At 43.4% G+C, this 24804-nt stretch overlaps 1 protein-coding gene across 1 annotated transcript in view; it reads left to right on the forward strand.

The window, feature by feature from the left end:
* The first annotated feature begins 3552 nt into the window (after positions 1-3552).
* Positions 3553-24804, forward strand: part of LOC129810909 (ankyrin repeat domain-containing protein 13C) — a 92779-nt gene continuing 71527 nt past the window's right edge. The window contains exons 1-2 of the mRNA XM_055861900.1: positions 3553-4226; positions 14738-14779. Coding sequence (XP_055717875.1) covers positions 3845-4226; positions 14738-14779 — 424 coding nt within the window. The 5' untranslated portion in view covers positions 3553-3844. The remainder of the gene's footprint in view (positions 4227-14737; positions 14780-24804) is intronic.

The following is a 24804-nucleotide window of genomic DNA, read 5'->3' on the forward strand; positions in this document are numbered from 1 at the left end:
GTGGAGCGAGCTACAGGTCGCGAGCACCAGTAAAAAATAGTCCACTTGGCTTGACACTCATACTGAATAGCCATACTTCTTAATTTCTCAAAGGAAAAACATCAACCAATTTCTAAAGACTGTTGACATCTAGTGAAAGCCATAGGAACAACAACCAGGTGCCTCATAAATCTAGTTTCCCATAGAAAACAAATTGTAAACACAGTGACCTCAAAAAAAGAAAATCCTGGATGGTTTGTTCTCGGGGTTTCGCCTGCCAAATAAGTTATGTTATACTCACAGACATTATTTTAACAGTTTTAGAAACGTTAGTGTTTTCTATCCTATATGCATATCCTAACTTCTGGCCCTGAGTAGCAGGCAGTTTACTTTGGGCACGCTTTTCATCCGGACGTGAAAATACTGCCCCCTATCCCAAAGAGATTAAAGAGCAGGAGCTGGATCGTCTTGATGTGGTTCCCTGACACACGTAGATTGATGGGTGGTTTTGTGGGTGACCTGGCCTATAGAGTGGCTGTCCAGTGCTCTAATGTCCATGGGAATGGAGAGGGGCTGAGTGGGGATATCCAGCTCGGAAGCCAGGGCAGCGTCCATAAAGCTCTCATCGGCCCCAGAGACGATGAGTACCCGGAGAGATTTCGACTGGTTCCCCCACAGCAACATGGCATGAAAAGGGATGCGAGTAAGGGGAGAGGAAAAGTTCTCCGTATGGCCCACCAGAGTACCTGTTCCTACCAGTGAGCCTGGTCTTTTAGTGGACAGGTGGAGACGAAATGACGAGTAGTCCCGCAATACAGACAGCTCTTAGTGTGAAGCCTGTATAGCTGTTCAGTTGGAGACAGCCTAGCTCTGCCTAGTTGCATGGGCTTGGGAAGAGGTGGATCAGCAGTCGGAGGCTCCCGGGGAAACTCGGGTAGCCTTGGGTTCTCTCGGCAACGGAGCCGTCGGGGACTTCCAGGATACTTCGGGGGTGAGGTGGAATCCCTGGACGGGCGATTGAAATCGAATCTCCTTCCTTCCTTCGTTCTCGTAGTCACCCGTCGATCCGAATGGTCAAGGCGATGAGCGAGTCGATATCTGTTGGCAGGTCCTGGGCAGCAAGCTCGTCCCTTACTTCCTCCGAAACTCTGTGCAGGAACATGTCGAACAGTGCTTCCGGGTTCCAGGCACTCTCAGCTGCCAACGTGCAGAAATCCACTGCGTGGTCTGCTACACTGTGGGAACCTTGCCGAAGCTGGAGTAACTTCCGGGCAGCCTCTCTCCCATACAATGGAGCATCGAAAACCTTCTTTACCTATGCCACAAACTCCTCCAGACTGAAGCATACGGCCGACTGTTGTTCCCATACTGCCGTCTCCCAGGCGAGAGCCCTCCAGGACATCAGCGTGATGAGGTATGCTATCTTAGAGCAGTCTGAGGGAAAGGATGAGGGCTGCAGCTCGATGATGAGTGAACACTGAGCGAGAAACGCTCAACAGGTGCCCATTTAAGTACTCCGGGGGAGGTAAGTGGGGTTGCCGGGAAACAATGGTGACTGCGCTGCTACCAGCCGGGTAACTGAGGGGCTGGGAGGTTACTGTCGTGGTAGGCTGCATAGTAGACAACCCACAGAATTGCTCTAGCAATGTGTTCAATGCTTGGTCGTGGCGTTCGGCCAAAGTCTGGAACCCTTCCATGAGACCACGAAAAAACTCCTCATGCCTTCCAATTGTGGCTCCTTGAGAGGAGTTGATGTGGCAGAGCTGGTCTGAGTCTGCTGGGTCAGTCATGGCCAGTTCGTACTATCACAATTTCAGGTATGACCCAGATGCAAATGACTGCTGTCTGAACACGCATACATCTGATTTAGTTACTTGTAACATGCTGTTTGGACCATCATCGTTCCAAAACAGATTTGAAAAACAAGCATTAAGGCCTTCAGTGTGAACAAGGCTTAAGTGTCACCTATGAGTTGTAACTGTGGATGCTATATCGGTCTATGGTTGAGATGAGTTGAGCAGTGTGTCATTTTCTTGGGAACAGGAATGATGGTGGTCATCTTAAAACATGTGGGAATTGCAGATTGGGCCAAGGAGAGGTTGAAAATTACCGTGAACATACCTGCCAGCTGTTCTGCACATGCTCTGAGAATGCACCCTGGAATACCATCGGCCCCGTGTCCTTGCAGTATTGACCTGATTAAAGACTTTACTGACATTGGCCTTGAAGAGCGAAATCACCCAATCTTCTGGGTCGATGGGGGCCCTCACAACCAACACAATGTTGTTATTGTCAAAGCGTACATAAAATGCATCCAATTCCACTGACTGTGCGTGTCTGTTAGTCAAGTGTTGTATGGGTTGGTTCCCCCCCTTGGGTTGTGCCGTGGCAGAGATCTTTGTGGGCTATACTTGGCCTTGTCTCAGGATGGTAAGTTGGTGGTTGAAGGTATCCCTCTAGTGGTGTGGGGGCTGTGCTTTGACAAAGTGGGTGGGGTTATATCCTGCCTGTTTGGCCCTGTCCGGGGGTATCATCGGATGGGACCACAGTGTCTCCTGACCCCTCCTGTCTCAGCCTACAGTATTTATGCTGCAGTAGTTTATGTGTCGGGGGGCTAGGGTCAGTCTGTTATATCTGGAGTATTTCTCCTGTCTTATCCGGTGTCCTGTGTGAATTTGCGAGTATGCTCTCTCTAATTCTCTCTTTCTCTCTTTCTTTTCTTTCTCTCTCTCGGAGGACCTGAGCCCTAGGACCATGCCTCAGGACTACCTGGCATGATGACTCCTTGCTGTCCCCAGTCCACCTGGCCGTGCTTCTGCTCCAGTTTCAACTGTTCTGCCTGCGGCTATGGAACCCTGACCTGTTCACCGGACGTGCTACCTGTCCCAGACTTGCTGTTTTCAACTCTCTAGAGACAGCAGGAGCGGTAGAGATACTCTCAATGATTGTCTATGAATAGCCAACTGACATTTACTCCTGAGGTGCTGACTTGTTGCACCCTCGACAACTACTGTGATTATTATTATTTGACCATGCTGGTAATTTATGAACATTTGAACATCTTGGCCATATTCTGTTATAATCTACACCTGGCACAGCCAGAAGAGGACTGGCCACCCCTCATAGCCTGGTTCCTCTCTAGGTTTCTTCCTAGGTTTTGGCCTTTCTAGGGAGTTTTTCCTAGCCACCGTGCTTCTACACCTGCATTGCTTGCTATTTGGGGTTTTAGGCTGGGTTTCTGTACAGCACTTTGATATATCAGCTGATGTAAGAAGGGATATATAAATAAATTTGACTTGATTTGTAACCATTACCTTTTTGAGAACACTAGAATTTGACTTGTAGTTGCTAGTGTCCTAGTTTGCTTTGCAACATATTTTTTACAACTAATGTTAATAACTTATTGATGCTTAGTGTGCATAATAGTGCATTTCATGATGAGTAGGCCTGAACACTGTAGCTATTGGGTTGTAACATTGTAACCACATTGGTTTGTAATATCCCCTGATACAATGTAACAACCAGAAAATAAATAATGTAAAATCTGTAACCATAAACTCTCGCGATACTACTGGCGGAAGATGGCAGATGCGCTCTGTAAGAGCCGCTTATGCAGGGACAGTTTCGGAAATGAGAAGAAGGGGACAGAGTTCTGGTAGTTACTTAGTTATTGTGGAGTATTTGCTACCGATTTAAATTGCATTGTTATTTCATTGTATTCATTGAAGAATTTGTGGTTTTCATGTTATGCAATTTACAGTTTTTGGGTGAACTACCATTGGCATTCTTGCCAACAAAATACATCTATTTGCCCAGAGGGTCATCGTCAACGGCACCCTCAGTTCTGCTGTCAATTGTTTAGAAAATGACCGGAGAAAAGATCCGCTCCCTGCGCAAGGACCATAAACCGAGCAAAGAAGAGGATTTACTGGAACCGGACGAGGAGGCTGCAACTGGGACATTTACTTTAACCAAGACTAATAATAAAGGCAAAGCAAGTAAAATCTTTAGCAATCACAAGTTGGTCAAATCTCCATCGACACAGCAACAACATCAGAATCAGCAATCGCAGATAAATGCAAACACTAACACGTTATCAACGGCGGACGATATCGATGATAACAACAAAAACCCTATCATACGAACCCGCGAAGACTTTCCAGTCCATGAATGTGTATTCAGGGGGGATGTCCGACGCTTGTCCTCGCTCATTCGAACTCAGAATATCGCTCAGAAAGATACCTATGGTAAGAATCGAATTGCTCTTTATCCTCATGTTCCAAACTAGGATACGTGACCCTGATGACACCAATACCGATACCGTCGGTAATATCGTTTTGTTTGAACTTTTCAGCTGATTAAATTGTCAAACCATTTTTTATTTTGGACGCAGTAATTACAGATTAACTGCAGTGTACTGCAGTTGAAATGCAGTTATACTACTCTGTAACTGCTGTTACAATGCAAAATGACTGCAGTAAAAAAAAACTGTGTTATTTTGGAAGCAGTATTTGCAGCATACTGCAGTTTTACTGCATTCTAACCACAGTTATACTGCACTCAGACAGCAATCTTTTTTCAACTGGGAATTTAGGGACACATCGCAATTTACTTGGGAGGGTGGGTTTGTCAGACTTTTTTTTTGCTTTGGGGAGGGTTGTGTGTTTTCTTTATTGGGCACAGGGAAGGGTAGTGTATTTTTCCCCTAGTTACATTCGCTAGTTGCAGGTTTTACTATATAATTTCTTCCATCCTAGCCAAATTTCTTAATCTGCTAGCATGCACCTCCCCTAAATTAAGGTGTTTTGGTACTTCCCATATGCACTATGCTTTTCCTTTTCAGAGTGCACATTTTTATTGTAAACTAGGTGGTTTGAGCCCTGAATGCTGATTGTCTGAAATCCGTGGTATATCAGACCATATACCACAAGTATGACAAAACAAATATTTATACAGCTATAATTACATTGGTAACCAGTTTATAATAGAAGTAAGGCACCTCATGGGTTTGTGGAATATAATAATATTTATTTAACTAGGCAAGTCAGTTAATAAGAACAAATTCTTATTTACAATGACGGCCTACCAAAAGGCAAAAGGCCTCTTGCGGGGACGTGGGCTGGGATTAAATAAATTAAATAAAAATATAGGACAAAAGACACATCACGACAAGAGAGACAACACAACACTACATAAAGAGTGATCTAAGACAACAAATAACATAGCAGGAACACATGACAACACAGCATGGTAGCAACACAACATGGCAGCAGCACAACATGATAGCAGCACAAAACAGGGTACAAACATTATTGGGCACAGACAACAGCCCAAAGGGCAAGAAGGTAGATACAGCAATACATCACGCAAAGCAGCCACAACTGTCAGTAAGAGTGTCCATGAGTCTTGAAATGAAGAGAGTGAGATAAAACTGTCCAGTTTGAGTGTTTGTTGCAGCTCGTTCCAGTCGCTAGCTGCAGCAAACTGAAAAGATGAGCGACCCAGGGATGTGTGTGCTTTGGGGACCTTTAACAGATTGTGACTTGCAGAATGGTTGTTGTATGTGGAGGATGAGGGCTGCAGTAGATATCTCAGATAGGCCTCACTCCCCCTAAGAGGGTTTTATAAATAAGTATCAATCAGTGGGTCTTGCGATGGCATACGTAGATGATCAGTTTACAGAAGAGTATAGAGTGCAGTGATGTTGCCAATATATCACGACTAATGGCTGTATCCAGGCAGTCCACATGGCATTGTGCCTAAGAACAACCTTTAGCAGTGGTATATTGGCCATATACCACACCCCCTCTGACCTTATTGCTAAACTATACCACAGGTCAGTATAGTCTACCAGTCGAACGGTTCACCCTGCCCTCCATCCACCATTCATTGTGACAATAGTGCTTGTTGGATAGTTTGTCCAGATCTGCAATAGGCTAACAATCATACCACACATAAAAGCATTCAAAGCTGCATCAATTTTGAATATTAACCCACCAGAACAAATAGGAATAGCTGATAGGCAGCAGAGAGGCCAGGTACTGTGTGAGTGAACAGTGAAGAAATGACACACAGCTCAAAAAGCTCCCCCTATTGATCATGTTTAGGGAGAGGGGGGGGGGGGGGGGGTTGAATAGTTATGCACGCTCAAGTTTTCTGTTTTTTTGTCTTATTTCTTGTTTGTTTTACAATAAAAATAATTTTGCATCTTCAAAGTGGTAGGCATGTTGTGTAGATCAAATGATACAAACTTCCCAAAAATAAATTTTATTTCCAGGTTGTAAGGCAACAAAATAGGAAAAATGCCAAGGGTGTGAATACTTTCGCGAGCCACTGTACATATGAGACGAGTAATGCAAAATATGTAAACATTATTAAAAGGACTAGTATTCCATTTATTAAAGTGGCCAGTGATTTCAAGTATATGAATATAGGCAGCAGCCTCTAATGTAGTAGTGATGGCTATTTAACAGTCTGATGGCTGTGAGATAGAAGCTGTTTTTCAGTCTCTTGGTCCCAGCTTTGACGCACCTGTACTGACCTCGCCTTCTGGATGATAGCGGGGTGAACAGGCAGTGGCTCGGTTGGTTGTTGTCATCCTTGATGATCTTTTTGGCCTTCCTTTGACATCAGGTGCTGTAGGTGTCCTGGAGGGCAGGTAATTTCCCCCGGTGATGCGTTGGGCAGACCGCACCACCCTCTGAAGAGCCCTGCGGTTGCGGGCGGTGCAGTTTCCTTACCTGGCGGTGATACAGCCCAACAGGATGCTCTCAATTGTGCATCTGTAAAAGCTTGTGACGGTTTTAGGTGCCAAGCCAAATTTCTTTAGCCTTCTTAGGTGGACCAGTTTGTCAGTGATGTGTACACAGAGGAACTTGAAGTTTTCCAACTTCTCCACTGTGGTCCTGTCAATGTGGATAGGGGACTGCTCCCTGCTTCCTGTTTCCTGAAGTCAACTATCATCTCCTTTGTTTTGTTGACGTTCCTGGCACCACACTCCCAGAGACCTCACATCCTTCCTGTAGGCTGTCTCGTCATTGTTGGTAATCAACCCTAAGCCTGTTGTGTTGTCTGCAAACTTGATGATTGAGTTGGAGGCGTGCGTGGCCAGGCAGTCATTGGTGAACAGGGAGTACAGGAGGGGGCTGAGCAAGGGCACCAGTCTTGAGGATCAGTGAAGTGGAGGTGTTGTTTCCTACCTTCACCACCTGGGGGTGGCCGTCAGGAAGTCCAGGACCCAGTTGCACAGGGCGGGGTTCAGACCCAGGGCTTCGAACTTAATGATGAGCTTGGAGGGTACTATGGTGTTGAATGCTGAGCTATAGTCAATGAACAGCATTCTTACATAGGTATTTCTCTTGTCCAGATGGGATACGGCAGTGTGCAGTGCGATGGCGATTGCATCGTCTGTGGATCTATTGAGGCGGTAAGCAAATTGAAGTGGGTCTAAGGTGTCAGGTACGGTAGAGGTGATATGATCCTTGACTAGTCTCTCAAAGCAATTGATGATGACAGAAGTGAGTGCTATGGGGAGATAGTCACTTAGTTCAGTTACCTTTGCTTTCTTGGGTACAGGAACAATGGTGGCCATCTTGAAGCATGTGGGGACAGCAGACTGGGGTAGGGAGAGATTGAATATGTCCGTAAACACACCAGCCAGCTGGTCTGCGCATGCTCTGAGGACATGGCTAAGGATGCCATCTGGGCCGGCAGGCTTGTGAGGGTTAACAAGCTTAAATGTCTTACTCACGTCGGCTACGGAGAAGGAGAGGCCATAGTCCTTGGTAGCGGGCCGCGTCAGTTGCATTGTGTTATCCTCAAAGCGGGCGAAGAAGGTGTTTAGCTTGTTTGGAAGCAAGACATCGGTGTGCACGACGTGGCTGGTTTTCCTTTTGTAGTCCGTAATTGTCTGTAGACCCTGCCACATTAGTCTTGTGTCTGAGCCATTGAATTGCGACTCAACTTAGTCTCTATACTGAAGTTTTTCCTGTCTGAATGTCTTACGGAGGGAATAACTACACTGTTTGTATTCTGCCATATTCCCAGTAACCTTGCCATGGTTAAATGCGGTGGTTCACGCTTTCAGTTTTGAGTGAATGCTGCCATCTATCCACGGTTTCTGGTTAGGGTAGGTTTTAATAGTCACAGCGGGTACAACATCTCCTATACACTTCCTGATAAACTCAGTCATCGTTTCAGTATATTCGTCAATGTTATTCCGGCTACCCGGAACATATCCCAGTCCGCGTGATCAAAACAATCTTGAAGCGTGGATTCTGATTGGTCAAACCAGCGCTGAATAGTCCTTAGCACGTGCACTTCCTGTTTGAGTTTCTGCCTATAGGGAGGGAGGAGAAAGATGGAGTCGTGATCAGATTTGCCAAAGGGAAGGCGGGGGAGGGCCTTGTAGGCATCCCGGAAGTTAGTGTAGCAGTGGTCGAGTGATTTAGCAGCGTGAGAACTGCAGTCAATATGTTGATAGAACTTCGGTAGTGTTTTCTTAAATTTGCTTTGTTAAAATCCCCAGCTACAATAAATGCGGCCTTAGGATAGGTGATTTCCAGTTTTAATAAAGTCCCTTGAAGTTCTTTGAGGGCCGTCGTGGTATCGGCTTGAGGGGGAATATACACGGCTGTGACTATAACTGAAGAGAATTCTCTTGGGAGGTAATGCGGTCGGCATTTGATTGTGAGGTGTTCTAGGTCGGGTGAACAAAAGGACTTGAGTTCCTGTATGTTATCCCAATCACACCATGAGTAGTTAATCATGAAACATACACCACCACCCTTCTTCCCGGAGAGATATGTATTCCTTTTTGCGCAATGAACTTAGAACCCAACTGGCTGTATGGACTCAGACAGTATATCCAGAGAGAGCCATGTTTCCGTGAAACAGAGTATGTTACAACCCCGGATGTCTCTCTGGAAGGAAATTCTCACCCTCAGCTCATCAACTTTATTATCCAGAGATTGAACACTAGAGAGTAATATACTCGGAAGCGGTGGGTGGTGTGCGCGCCTCCAAGTACCTCTTCTCCGCCGGCGATGTTTTGGGTCAGCCTCTGTAATAAGTTCAATTGCCCTGGGGAACAAGGGATCCAATTCAGGAAAGCTTTATTCCTGGTCGTAATGCTGGTAATGCTTGTGAGTTACCGGCGCTCTGATATCCAAAAGTTCTTCCCGGCTATATGTAATAACACAAAAAATGTCTGTCCTAATAATGTAAGAAATAACACGTAAAAAAAACGAAATACTGCAAAGTTGCCTAGGAACTAGAAGCTCGGCTGCCCTATCTATCGGCACCATTTTTCACATTTCACATGTTTTACTCTGTTTAGAGTTTGTTATTGATGTCATTATGATATGCTATAGGTCAGGCCTTATTGGTCACGTGCATGCGATGCATAAGTGTCACATAAAGAGAGTGAGGGCTGAGGGAATCAGGAATGTTTTTCCTTAACACATGAAAGATTTCGGTAACAGAACTTTTCAATCAGAGAAAAAATAAGTAAGAAACATATTCAAATATAAAACGCAACATGTAAAGTGTTGGTCCCTTGTTTTATGAGTTAACATAAAAGATCCCTGAAATGTTCTATATGCACAAAAATACACTGCTCAAAAAAATAAAGGGAACACTTAAACAACACAATGTAACTCCAAGTCAATCACACTTCTGTGAAATCAAACTGTACACTTAGGAAGCAACACTGATTGACAATACATTTCACCTGCTGTTGTGCAAATGGAATAGACAAAAGGTGGAAATTATAGGCAATTAGCAAGACACCCCCAATAAAGGAGTGATTCTGCAGGTGGTGACCACAGACCACTTCTCAGTTCCTATGCTTCCTGGCTGATGTTTTGGTCACTTTTGAATGCTGGCGGTACTCTCACTCTAGTGGTAGCATGAGACGGAGTCTACAACCCACACAAGTGGCTCAGGTAGTGCAGTTCATCCAGGATGGCACATCAATGCGAGCTGTGGCAAGAAGGTTTGCTGTGTCTGTCAGCGTAGTGTCCAGAGCATGGAGGCGCTACCAGGAGACAGGCCAGTACATCAGGAGATGTGGAGGAGGCCGTAGGAGGGCAACAACCTAGCAGCAGGACCGCTACCTCCACCTTTGTGCAAGGAGGTGCACTGCCAGAGCCCTGCAAAATTACCTCCAGCAGGCCACAAATGTGCATGTGTCTGCTCAAACGGTCAGAAACAGACTCCATGAGGGTGGTATGAGGGCCCGACGTCCACAGGTGGGGGTTGTGCTTACAGCCCAACACCGTGCAGGACGTTTGGCATTTGCCAGAGAACACCAAGATTGGCAAATTCGCCACTGGCGCCCTGTGCTCTTCACAGATGAAAGCAGGTTCACACTGAGCACATGAGCACATGTGCCAGACGTGACAGAGTCTGGAGACGCCGTGGAGAACGTTCTGCTGCCTGCAACATCCTCCAGCATGACCAGTTTGGAGGTGGGTCAGTCATGGTGTGGGGTGGCATTTCTTTGTGGGGCCGCACAGCCCTCCATGTGCTCGCCAGAGGTAGCCTGACTGCCATTAGGTACCGAGATGAGATCCTCAGAGCCCTTGTGAGACCATATGCTGACACATGCACATTTGTGGCCTGCTGGAGGTCATTTTGCAGGGCTCTGGCAGTGCTACTCCTAGCACAAAGGCGGAGGTAGCGGTCCTGCTGCTGGGTTGTTGCCCTCCTACGGCCTCCTCCACGTCTCCGGATGTACTGGCCTGTCTCCTGGTAGCGCCTCCATGCTCTGGACACTACGCTGACAGAGGCAGCAAACCTTCTTGCCACAGCTCGCATTGATGTGCCATCCTGGATGAGCTGCACAACCTGAGCCACTTGTGTGGGTTGTAGACTCCGTCTCATGCTACCACTAGAGTGAGAGCACCGCCAGCATTCAAAAGTGACCAAAACACCAGCCAGGAAGCATAGGAACTGAGAAGTGGTCTGTGGTCACCACCTGCAGAATCACTCCTTTATTGGGGGTGTCTTGCTAATTGCCTATAATTTCCACCTTTTGTCTATTCCATTTGCACAACAGCATGTGAAATGTATTGTCAATCAGTGTTGCTTCCTAAGTGGATAGTTTGATTTCACAGAAGTGTGATTGACTTGGAGTTATATTGTGTTGTTTAAGTGTTCCCCTAATTTTTTTGAGCAGTGCATTATTTCTCTCAAATGTTGTGTACAAATTTGTTTACGTCCCTATCAGTGAGCATTTCTCCTTTGCCCAGATAATCCATCCACCTGACAGGTGTGGCATATCAATAAGCTGATTCAACAGCATGATTATTACACAGGTGCACCTTGTGCTGGGGGCAATTAAAAGGCAACTCTAAAATGTAGTTTTGTCACACAACATAATGCCACAGACATCACACATTTTGAGGGAGTGTGCAATTGGCATGCTGATTGCAGGAATGTCCACCAGAGCCATTTCCAGATAATTGAATGTTAATTTCTCTGCCATAAGCAGCCTCCAACATACTTTTAGAGAATTTGGCAGTACGTCCAACCAGCCTCAGAACCGCAGACCACGTGTAACCATGCCAGCCCAGGACCTCCACATTCCGGCCTCTTCACCCGCGGGATGGTCTGAGACGAGCCACCTGGACATCTAATGAAACTGTGGGTTTGTCAGAAACCGTCTCAGGGAAGCTCATCTGCGTGCTCTTCGTCCTCACAAGGGTCTTGACCTGACTGCAGGTTGGCTTTGTAACCGACTTTGTGGGCAAATGCTCACCTTCGATGGCCACTGGCATGATGGAGTAGTGTGTTCTTCATGAATGAATGTATGGCGTTGTGTGGGGCGAGCAGTTTGCGGATGTCGACGTTGTGAACAGAGTGCCCCATGGTGGCGTTGGTGTTATGATATCGGCAGTCCACGAACACAGTTGAATTTTATCGATAGCAATTTGAATGCACAGCATGGAAGGCTGCTGATGGGAGAATGGCTCATAATAATGTCCGGAGCAGAGCAAATAGAAGGGCATCAAACAGAGATACCGTGACGAGATTCTGAGGCTCATTTTCATGCCATTCATCCGCTGCCATCACCTACTTTTTCAGCATGATTATGCACGGCCCCATATCGCACGGATCTGTACACAATTCCTGGAAGCTGAAAATAGCACAGTTCTTTCATGGCCTGCATATTCACCAGACATGTCATCCGTTGACCATGTTTGGGATGCTCTGGATCGACGTGTATGACAGCATGTTCCAGTTCCCACCAATATCCAGAAACTTCGTGCAGCCATTGAAGAGGAGTGGGACAACATTCCACAGGCCACAATCAACAGCCTGATCAACTATGCGAAGGAGATGTGTTTGAGCTGCATGAGGGATATGGTGGTCACACCAGATACTGACTGTTTTTTAATCAAATTCTAACAACTTGTTTTAAATAGCCTTCGTTATACAGTTGAAGTCAGAAGTTTACATACACCTAGGTTGGAGTCATTAAAACTTGTTTTTCAACCACTCCACAAATGTCTTGTTAACAAACTATAGTTTTGGCAAGTCAGTTAATACATCTACTTTGTGCATGACACAAGTAATTTTTCCAACAATTGTTTACAGACAGATTATTTCACTGTATAATTCACTGTATCACAATTCCGGTGGGTCAGAAGTTTACATACACTAAGTTAACTGTGCCTTTAAACAGCTTGGAAAATTCCAGAAAAATGTCATGGCTTTAGAAGCTTCTGATAGGCTAATTGACATAATTTGAGTCAATTGGAGGTGTACCTGTGAAATCAAATCAATCCCAGAACAACAACAGAGAACCTTGTGAAGATGCTGGAGGAAACCGGTTCAAAAGTATCTATATCCACAGTAAAACGAGTCCTATATCGACATAACCTGAAAGGCCGCTCAGCAAGGAAGATGCCACTGCTCCAAAACCGCCATAAAAAAGCCAGACTACGGTTTGCAACTGCACATGGGAACACAGATCGTACTTTTTGGAGAAATGTCCTCTGGTCTGATGAAACAAAAATAGAATTGTTTGGCCATAATGACCATCATTGTATTTGGAGGAAAAAGGGAGGCTTGCAAGCCGAAGAACACCATCCCAACCGTGAAGCAAGAGGGTGGCAGCATCATGTTGTGGGGATGCTTTGCTGCAGGAGGGACTGGTGCACTCCACAAAATTTACATTTTTACATTTAAGTCATTTAGCAGACGCTCTTATCCAGAGCGACTTACAAGTACATACATTCATACTTTTTTTGTACTGGCCCCCCGTGGGAAACGAACCCACAACCCTGGCGTTGCAAGCGCCATGCTCTACCAACTGAGCTACACGGGACTAGAAACGGGACTAAAATAGATGGCATCATGAGAAAGTAAAATTATGGGGATATATTGAAGCAACATCTCAAGACATCAGTCAAGAAGTTAAAGCTTGGTCGCAAATGGGTCTTCCAAATGGACAATGACCCCAAGCATACTTCCAAAGTTGTGGAAAAATGGCTTAAGGACAACAAAGTCAAGGTATTGGATTGGCCATCACAAAGCCCTGAACCTCAATCCTATAGAAATGTTGTGGGCAGAACTGAAAAAGCGTGTGCGAGCAAGTAGGCCTACAAACCTAACTCAGTTACACCCGCTCAATCAGGAGGAATGTGCCAAAATTCACCCAACTTATTGTGGGAAGCCTGTGGAAGGCTACCCGAAACGTTTGACCCAAGTTGAACAATTTAAAGGCAATGCTACCAAATACTACATGAGTGTATATAAACTTCTGACCCACTGGGAATGTGATGAAAGAAATAAAAGTTGAAATAAATCATTCTCTCAACTATTATTCTGACTTTTCACATTCTTAAAATAAAGTGGTGATCCGAACTGACCTAAAACAGAATTTTTACTAGGATTAAATGTCAGGAATTGTGAGAAATGTAAATGTATTTGGCTAAGGTGTATGTAAACTTCCGACTTCAACTGTAGTAGGCTTAGGGTAAGGGTAGCCTATGGGGGGTTTGATTTAAAAAAAATATGAAATGTAAAACAAACCATTGTTACAGGAAAAAAGCTTCTAAATACGAGGTTTACCGATTTACACCGAGGTTCTCATCTCTAGTCTCATGATGTGCATGGACATGTAGCCTACATCACGGAGGAGTTTTTATGCACGTCCAAAGCATGACTAAAATAATGTAGATCTGCCTACAATACATAGATAAAAATGGGATGTCACATCTTGTCCCATGCACATATCGGCAGTGTGCACCACCGCTATATAGGCTGCATTTCCGCTGTCAAAATTCATGCCATAACTAACTGCCTTACCGCTAAAACCAGCTTTTGATTTGGTCTTAAATATCCCTTAAAAATAAAGGAGAGCCGCACACTCTAGGAGCTCAGATGCAAAAATGTAATTACCAACGTTTCGACAGACAAGCTGTCTTCATCAGGGTATAATGAATAAATATCCCTACCAGCACTGCCTAAAATTAGCACTTTGGATAATGTTTTTAAACACACCTCAATTATTTCCACCCCTCCCATCTGAACACAAGCGTGCTGATGTTAGACAGGTAAATTGCTGAACATTGCGTTAGTGCTGGAAAATGCCAGTGCGCCAGTTTTTACATGACGAAATTGCAAGCTAACGTGTGTTTGACACTAGCGCTGCCTTAATGGCAGCCAAAAATTGAGCCATTAGAGTGTCTGTATGCAGACCTAACTGTAATGCACAGTCTAAACTCTGTATTGTATTTATCCTCTTCAGGAAACACACCCCTACACCTCGCTGTCATGATGGGTCACAAAGGTGAGTAGTGCACTGAGTTCATTAGGGTGTTTGTGTGTGTGTGTCTCCGTGTGTGTGTGTGTGTCTCTGTGTGTGTCTTTGTGTGTGTGTCTGTGGGTGGGTGTTTCTGAGGGTGTTTGTGTGTGTGTTGTGTCTGGCATGTGTGTGCCTGGTATGTCCATATGAGGAGGGTAAAGTGCCAGACATTTGTCACAGATCACAGCTTTCTGAGGCAAACTCTAAAGGCAGGATGCTCAACAGGTTGATCTTATGGATTTATAACTGACCAAAATAAGTTTGCACTGGCAACCCCTTTTAATGGACTTGCCTTCAGACTAAAACCTCTAGAGTGGACTCCCGTGCTAGAACGGACTGTCTCGAGAATAGTGAAGATTGCATAACTAGCCTACTATTGAATCTAAGGCTGCACAAAACAGAGACTCTCTATTGCCGGCTTGTCTATGATTGAGATGGGTAAATGTGGTACATTGCCATACATGGCACACACATACCCTGACAGATGGAACTTGGCAGTGATGATGATTAGCGTAGCTGTACAAATGACTAGAGATTTGTATCTCCTAAATGTAGTCTGCTATGACTGTTGCAGATCATTCATGTTAGTGATCATCTCTCTGGATCAAGGAAGATACTGAGATGGTTTGATAAAGGGATTTTGTTCAAAGTCAGACTGTTCAAAAGGTAGCTAGTCTCATCCAATGATTTATACAGTATATACACGTCATTGGCCTCATCCCAGAAATATCTAGGCAGAGACCATACCCTGTCTCATCAGTTCTGGCATGTGGCATATTACGGAAGTTACATATTATTATTATTTTATTTACACACTTGGATAATATATAGCCTATGTGGGTAGTTTGACACAAATAACTATCCCCACAACTGCTATAAGGCTTTGTGGAATCCATTAGTGCATCCATATTTTTGTGTTGAGTTATATTGGCTCGACCGGAAACATACTTCTGAGTAAAATATTAATGGAATACCCCTTTACTAGATGCCTACATGTAATTTCACTGGGAGACTAAAGTACATGCTATTGAAATATTTATGCATTTTTGCAGGGGACTTTCAGTGCACGATGCAGGCTTATGTATTTAAAAAAAATATATATATATTTCACTTTTATTTAACCAGGTAGGCTAGTTGAGAACAAGTTCTCATTTACAATTGCGACCTGGCCAAGAATAAAGCAAAGCAGTTCGACACATACAACAACACAGAGTTACACATGGAATATACAAACATACAGTCAATAATACAGTAGAAAGAAATCCATATACAGTGTGTGCAAATGAGGTAAAATAAGGGAGATAAGGCAATAAATAGGTCATGGTGGCGAAGTAATTACAATATACCAATTAACCACTGGAGTGATTGATGTGCAGAAGATGAATGTGCAAGTAGAGATACTGGGGCGCAAAGGGACGCCCTCCATGTGCTTGCCAGAGGTAGCCTGACTGCCATTAGGTACCGATATGAGATCCTCAGACCCCTTGTGAGACCATATGCTGACACATGCACATTTGTGGCCTGCTGGAGGTAATTTTGCAGGGCTCTGGCAGTGCTCCTCCTTGCACAAAGGCGGAGGTAGCGGTCCTGCTGCTGGGTTGTTGCCCTCCTACGGCCTCCTCCACGTCTCCTGATGTACTGGCCTGTCTCCTGGTAGCGCCTCCATGCTATGCTCTGGACACTACGCTGACAGACACAGCAAACCTTCTTGCCACAGCTCGCATTGATGTGGCATCCTGGATGAGCTGCACTACCTGAGCCACTTGTGTGGGTTGTAGACTCCGTCTCATGCTACCACTAGAGTGAAAGCACCGCCAGCATTCAAAAGTGACCAAAACATCAGCCAGGAAGCATAGGAACTGAGAAGTGGTCTGTGGTCACCACCTGCAGAACCACTGCTCTATTGGGGGTGTCTTGCTAATTGCCTATCATTTCCACCTTTTGTCTATTCCATTTGCACAACAGCATGTGAAATTTATTGTCAATCAGTGTTGCTTCCTAAGTGGACAGTTTGATTTCACAGAAGTGTGATTGACTTGGAGTTACATTGTGTTGTTTAAGTGTTCCCTTTCTTTTTTTGAGCAGTGTATATATATATATATATATATACTGTATATATATCACACACACATTTTTGTAATAATGACAACTGCAACAATACTGAATGAACAATGAACACTTTTATTTTAACTTAATATAATACATAAATACACACACACAGCTCTGAAGTGACAATGATACTGAAGAGTCTGCTTAGGAGACAAATACTCTCAACTGTTTGAATAAAAATAGAGTTTAAGTTACCTGTGATGAATGTTGAAAACAAAAACTGTCATTTCTATATGCAGGAAATCCTATTTTAATAATGGGCATGGTAAGAATTGACGACCAAAGTGCGAGTCATAATTCCCATGACACATTCTAGCAAAATCTGAAAAGCGGTTCCTTCATATATTCCATAGGATATTTTTAGATTCACTTGAAATAAGGTCTGTGTTTCGTGTAGGCTTACACCACCTTGCCAATTTTATAACTGTGTAGATATCCATAGGACAAGGTAACTCTGATCAATATTGGCTAAATATAAGCAAAGATACATTTTTTTGTAGAGTGGATTTATGAAAATATGTTGACAAACGTTACCTTATCCTAGTGAGATTTACACGGGTATCAAAACGTCGAGGCGGTTTAAGCCTGCACGAAACACAGACCTTATTTGAAGTAGATCAAGACATTCTCTATGGAAGACATGAACGGTAAAATAACGAAGGAACCCCTGTCAAGTTCAGCTGCAAGTTATTACAGGAATTATAACGCGTTGACTATTTATCTCTAAACCATATACCTTTGACTAATCCGGAAACGATCACCTCGAAAACAAAACGTTTATTCCGTTCAGTATTTTATCTAACGGGTGGCATCCATGAGTCTAAATATTCCTGTTACATTGCACAACCTTCAATGTTGTCATAATTACGTAAAATTCTGGCAAATTAGTTCGCAAAGAGCCAGGCGGCCCAAACTGTTGCATATACCCTGACTCTGCGTGCAATGAACACAAGAGAAATTACACAATTTCACCTGGTTAATATTGCCTGCTAAACTGGATTTCTTTTAGCTAAATATGCAGGTTTAAAAATATATACTTGTGTATTGATTTTAAGAAAGGCCAGCATTCAAAAGTGCTGATGTTTATGGTTAAGTACATATTGGAGCAATGACAGTCATTGATTGATTGTTTTTTATAAGATAAGTTTAATGCTAGCTAGCAATTTACCTTAGCTTACTGCATTCGCGGCACAGGCAGGCTCCTCGTGGAGTGCAATGTAATCAGTGTTAGAGCATTGGACTAGTTAACTGTAAGGTTGCAAGATTGGATCCCCCGAGCTGACAAGGTTAAAAATCTGACCTTCTGCCCAGGCAGAGGCAGAACGTTCCTAGGCCGTCATTGAAAATAAGAATGTGTTCTTAACTGACTTGCCTAGTTAAATAAAGATTAAATAAAGGAGTAAAAAAAAAAACACTAAAAATAAAAAAACATCGGCAAATCGGCGCCCAAAAATACCGATTTCCGATTGTAAACTTGAAATCGGCCCCGATTAATCGGAATGTCGACCTCTAGAAGGTACGGTGGGATTCGAAATGGTCGGTAATCTGTTTGTTAACTTGGCTTTCGAAGACCTTAGAAAGGCAGGGTAGGATAGATACAGTGGGGCAAAAAATATTTAGTCAGCCACCAATTGTGCAAGTTCTCCCACTTAAAAAGATGAGAGAGGCCTGTAATTTTCATCATAGGTACACTTCAACTATGACAGACAAAATGAGAAAAAAAAAATCCAGGAAATCAAATTGTAGGATTTTTAATGAATTTATTTGCAAATTACTTTTTTGGCCCACTGTATATGTCTGTAGGAGTTTGGGTCTAGTGTGTCTCCACCTTTGAAGAGGGGGATGATCGCGGCAGCGTTCCAATCTTTGGGAATCTCAGAAAATACGAAAGAGAGGTTGAACAGGCTAGTAATAGGAGTTGCAACAATTTCGGCAGATACTTTTAGAAAGAGAGGGTCCAGATTTTCTAGCCCGGCTGATTTGTAGGGGTCCAGATTTTGCAGCTCTTTCAGAACATCAGCTATCTGGACTTGGGTGAAGGAGAAATGGGGGAGGCTTGGGCAAGTTGCTGTGGGGGGTGCCGGGCAGTTGACTGGGGTAGGGGTAGCCAGGTGGAAAGCATGGCCAGCCGTAGAAAAATACTTATTGAAATTCTCAAGGGCACAAGACGAGACCCAAATGCAGACACAGGAGGCAGATGGTTGAGCGCTGATATTTATAATACCAAAAGGGGTAGGCAAAAGGCAGGTTAGGGACAGGCAAGAGTTCATAAACCAGGTCAGAGTCCAAACAGTACCAGGCGATAGGCCAGAACAGGCAGAGTGGTCAGGCAGGCGGATTCGACGTCGGGACAGGAAAGGGTCAAAACCAGGAGGGCTAGGAAAAAACAGAGACTGGGAAAAATAGGACCTAGGCGAAACGCTGGTTGACTTGGCAAAACCAGACGAACTGGCACAGAGAGACAGGAAACACCGGGATTAATACACCGGGGACTAATGGGGAAAACAGGAGACACCTGGAGGTGGGTGGAGACAATCACAAAGACAGGTGAAACAGATCAGGGCATGACATTATGTTCCTTGTTCAATGCTTTGTGTTTGTCAGATCTAAACACAACTGGATTGAATTGACATGGAAATCTCATTCCCACTACAGTATACAGTGCCTTCAGAAAGTATTCACACTCCTTGACTTTTTCCACATTTTGTTGTGTTACAAAGTGTGATTAAAATTGATTCCATTGTCATTTTCTGTCAATGATCAACAAGAAATAGTCTATGAGAATTAATGAAAAATAAAACACAAATAAATATCTATATTAGATAAGTATTCAACCCGATGATGATAGAATCAGCTATGAGTCTTTCTGGGCAAAAGGCTCTGCATGGTCAATCTGGCATCTGCAGTGGCCGTACAGCAGTGGTCACCAACCTTTTCTGAGTCAAGATCACTTTCTGAGTCAAAATGCAAGCTGAGATCTACCGCTCAGAGTAATTTTTTTGATTTACTTAATTTTTTTTAACCAATTAAAAACAGTTCTGTAGCAATGAGGTTTGTGCAGTAGGCTATAGGCCAAATACATTATCACTGCATATTGGATGTATTTCAAGGTCAACCTTCAAACTATGTGCCTCTTTGCTTGACATCATGGGAAATCAAAAGAAATCAGCCAAGACCTCAGAAAAACAATTGCAGTCCTCCACAAGTCTGGTTCATCCTTGGGAGCAATTTCCAAATGCCTGAAGGTACCACGTTCCTCTGTACAAACAATATTACGCAAGTATAAACACCATGGGACCACGCAGCCGTCGTACCGCTCAGGAAGGAGACGCGTTCTGTCTCCTAGAGATGAACGTACTTTGGTGCGAAAAGTGCAAATCAATCCCAGAACAACAGCAAAGGACCGTGTGAAGATGCTGGAGGAAATGTATCTATATCCACAGTAAAACGAGTCCCATATTGACATAACCTAAAAGGCAGCTCAGCAAGGAAGAAGCCACTGCTCCAAAACCGCCATAAAAAAGCCAGACTACGGTTTGCTACTGCACATGGAGACAAATATCGTACTTTTTGGAGAGATGAAACAAAAATAGAACTGTTTGGCCATAATCACCATCGTTATGTTTGGAGGAAAAAGGCGGAGGCTTGCAAGCCGAACAACACCATCCCAACCGTGAAGCATGGGGTTGGCAGCATCATGTTGTGGGGGTGCTTTGCTGCAGGAGGAACTGGTGCGCTTCACAAAATAGATGACATCACGAGGATGGAAAATTATGTGCATATATTGAAGCAACATCTCAAGACATCAGTCAGGAAGTTAAAGCTTGGTCGCAAATGGGTCTTCCAAATGGACAATGACCCCAAGCATACTTCCAATGTTGTGGCAAATGGCTTAAGGACAACAAAGTCAAGGTATTAGAGTGGCCATCACAAAGCCCTGATCTCAATCCTATAGAAATTTGGTGGGCAGAACTGAAAAAGCGTGTGCAAGCAAGTAGGCCTACAAAACTGACTCAGTTACAGCAGCTCTGTCAGGAGGATTGGGCCAAAATTCACCCAACTAATTGTGGAAGCTTGTGGAAGGCTACCCGAAACATTTGACCCAAGTTGAACAATTTAAAGGCAATGCTACCAAATACTAATTGAGCGTATGTAAACTTCTGACCCACTGGGAATGTGATGAAAGAAATAAAAGCTGAAATAAATCATTCTCTCTACTATTATTCTGCCATTTCACATTCTTAAAATAAAGTGGTGATCCTAACTGACCTAAGACAGGGATTAAATGTCAGGAATTGTGAAAAACTGAGTTTAAATGTATTTGGCTAAGGTGTATGTAAACTTCCGACTTCAACAGTATATGGCGCTCTCTCAATTGTTAAAAACTTGAGAGGCACACAGCAATGCGGGCGGAGCTTTATTTGGCCTTTGCGTGCCTCCGGGGCCTCCGCAATTGTGTCACACCCTCTATACGGAGCCTCCAGACAGTCTTTCCAGAATAAGCATAAATAGACTAGAAGTCTCTGAGAATATTCCACACCTGGATTGTGCAACATTTGCCCATTATTCTTTTCAAAATTGTTCAAGCTCTGTGATATTGGTTGTTGATCATTGCTAGACAACATTTTCAAGTTTTGCCATAGATTTTCAAGCAGAGTTAAGTAAAAAAAACTAGGAACATTCACTGTCTTCTTGGTAAGCAACTCCAGTGTAGATTTGGGCTTGTCTTTTAGGTTATTGTCCTGCTGAAAGGTGAGTTCATCTCCCAGTGTCTGTTGGAAAGCAGAATGAACCACGTTTTCGACTGTGCTTAGCTCCATTCCATTTATTTTTTATCCAGAAAATATCCCCTATCCTTAACAATTATAAGCATATCCATAACATGATGCAGCCACCACTAGGCTAGAACATATGGAGAGTGGTACTTAGTAATGTGTTGTATTGGATTTGCCCCCAACATAACACTTTGTATTCTGGACAAAAAGTGAATTGCTTTGCCAATTTCTTTGCAGTATTACTTTAGCGCCTTGTTGCAAACAGGATGCATGTTTTGGAATACATTGTATTGATCCATCCTCAGTTTTCTCCTATCACAGCCATTAAACTCTATAACTGTTTTAAGGTCACCATTGGCAACATGGGGAAATCCTTGAGTGGTTTCGTTCCTCTCCGGCAAGTGAGTTAGAAAGGACGCTTTTATCTTTGTAGTGACTGGGTCTAGTGATACACCATCCGAAGTGTAATTAATAACGTCACCATGCTCTAAGGGATATGTATTTGTATTTTTACTGATCTTCCACTAGGTACTACCCTTCTTTGTGAGGCATTGGAAAAACTCCCTGGTCTTTGTGGTTGAATCTGTGTTTGAAATGTACTGCTCGACTGAAAGACCTTACAGATAATTGTATGTGTGGGGTACAGAGATAGTTTTAAACACTATTATTGCACACAGATCCATGCAACTTATTATACAACTTGTTAAGCAAATGTCTACTCCTGAACTTATTTAGGCTTGCCATAACAAAGGGGATGAATACTCATTGACTCATGACATTTCAGCTTTTCATTTTTTATTCATTTCCACTTTTACATTATGGGGTATTGTGTGTAGGCCAGTGACAGAAAATCTCAATCTAATCCATTTTATATTCAGACTAACACAACAAAATGTGTAAAAAGTCAAGGGAAGTGAATACATTCTGAATGCACGTTAGATATTGCTTAGTGCTTTCTAGCCAACTAAGTGTGTATGGTGGTTGAATTGGTTGTTGTAATGAGCCTAGCCCTAGCTAATGACACGACCCTATTCTCTGGAGATTCCTCTGGAGATTCCCTGGCTAGACAGGCGATAGCAACAACATCTCATGTTGTGGGTGTGGTCCTCCTATTGGGATTTCTGTTTGGAAGGAGACACTGCACTGCTTTGTGTGTGTGTGTGTAATGTGTGATTGCCACTGTAGCACACAGTGAGGGATGTGTCTTGTTTGCGATTAGGTGCTGGATACTGACACTAATACACACACTGTACACACACGTACATATATGGATTTGGTTTTGTAGATATGTTGTAGTAGTGTGTAATAATGTGTTTTGAAGTGTAATGTTTTAGCTGAATGCAAATTGCCGTAATATTGCTGGACCCCAGGAAGAGTAGCTGCTGCCTTGATAGCAGCTAATGAGTAATGGTAATTTTCATGTAAAGGTCCCATGAGCACCAACATGTGAAGTTCATAGGAGCATGTCAAATTTGGTGTGAAATGAAAGAGTCTATATTTTTGTTGTTGAAATGAACGTATATACATTTTTCAACCATTTCTTTGCATGCTTTGATTTCTGGTCAAAGAGATGTAAAAAGTATTACAAGGAATTAGAAATACATCAAAACACAATCCTTTTGAAGTAAAGACCAATGCCAACTAATATTACAACTTATATTTAGTTTTGAACAAATTATTTTCCTTCCGAAACATTGCCCTGTACCTTGAAATGAATTCCATTACCAAAAACCCACATATATTTAAGATATTTTCTCATTTCTCTCCCTCTTGAGGACGGAGGATAATGAAAGTTCACAGAAGTAACAAATCAAATCAAATCAAATGTATTTATAAAGCCCTTCTTACATCAGCTGATATCTCAAAGTGCTGTACAGAAACCCAGCCTAAAACCCCAAACAACAAGCAATGCATGTGTAGAAGCACGGTGGCTAGGAAAAACCTACCAATGTAGACCTACCAATTAGTTATATTATTTTGACTGATATCTATTTGGTTTATGAATGAATGATTTAAACCAAATTGGTAATAGAATTTCAGAAAAATCTGTAACGGAATTACTGCAATTGAATTGGCTACAATGAGAAATCATAATAGTCACAAACCACAGTTGGGTCACCTGCTACAGTGCTCCCTTCCGCTGGCATCTTCCGCTGGCATCTTCCACTGGCGTACTGTTATTTTTCTTTTTGTCATCTGGTGGTCAAAGCAAGTGTGAAACAGTCTGGACAACCCCTCCCTCCCTCTGTCTCCCCCTCTCTCTCGCTCTCTCTCTGCCCCTCTGTCTCTGCCTCTCCTGTCTCTGCCTCTCTCCCTCCCTCTCTCTCTCTCTTTCTCTCTCTCTCTCTCTCTCTCTCTCTCTCTCTCTGCCTCTCTCTCTCTCTCTCTCTCTCTCTCTCTCCCTCCCTCTCTCAATTCAAGGCATGGAAACATATGTTAACATTGCCAAAGCAAGTGAAGTAGATAATAAACAAAAGTGAAATAAACAATAGAAATTAACAGTTAACATTACACTCACAGATGTTCCAAAAGAATAAAGACATTTCAAATGTCATATTATGTCTATATACAGTGTTGTAACGATGTGGAAATAGTTAAAGTACAAAAGGGAAAATAAATAAACATAAATATGGGTTGTATTTGTTCTTCACTGGTTGCCCTTTTCTTGTGGCAACAGGTCACAAATCTTGCTGCTGTGATGGCACACGGTGGTATTTCACCCAGTAGATATGGGAGTTGATCAAAATTGGGTTTGTTTTTAAATTCTTTGTGGATCTGTGTAATCTGAGGGAAGTATGTGTCTTTAATATGGTCATATATTTGGCAGGAGGTTAGGAAGTGCAGCTCAGTTTCCACCTCATTTTGTCTCTCTCTCGCTCTCTCTCTCTCTGCCTCTCTCTCTGCCCCTCTCTCTTCTCTTCTGTGGTCAGTCCACCCTGACCTTGATTTCAACGTCCATAGATGTTGATTTTTGGTCCGGAATAGGGCTGTGGCGGTCACAAAATATCATCAGCCGGTGATTGTCAAGCAAACAACTGTCGGTCTCACAGTAATTGACCGTTCATTAACATAAACACATTTAGCATCTCCTGGCTTCCCCACACAGCCTACAAGCCACTGATGCAG

Source organism: Salvelinus fontinalis, chromosome 14 (genome assembly GCF_029448725.1).
Source record: "Salvelinus fontinalis isolate EN_2023a chromosome 14, ASM2944872v1, whole genome shotgun sequence".
Taxonomy (NCBI): domain Eukaryota; kingdom Metazoa; phylum Chordata; class Actinopteri; order Salmoniformes; family Salmonidae; genus Salvelinus; species Salvelinus fontinalis.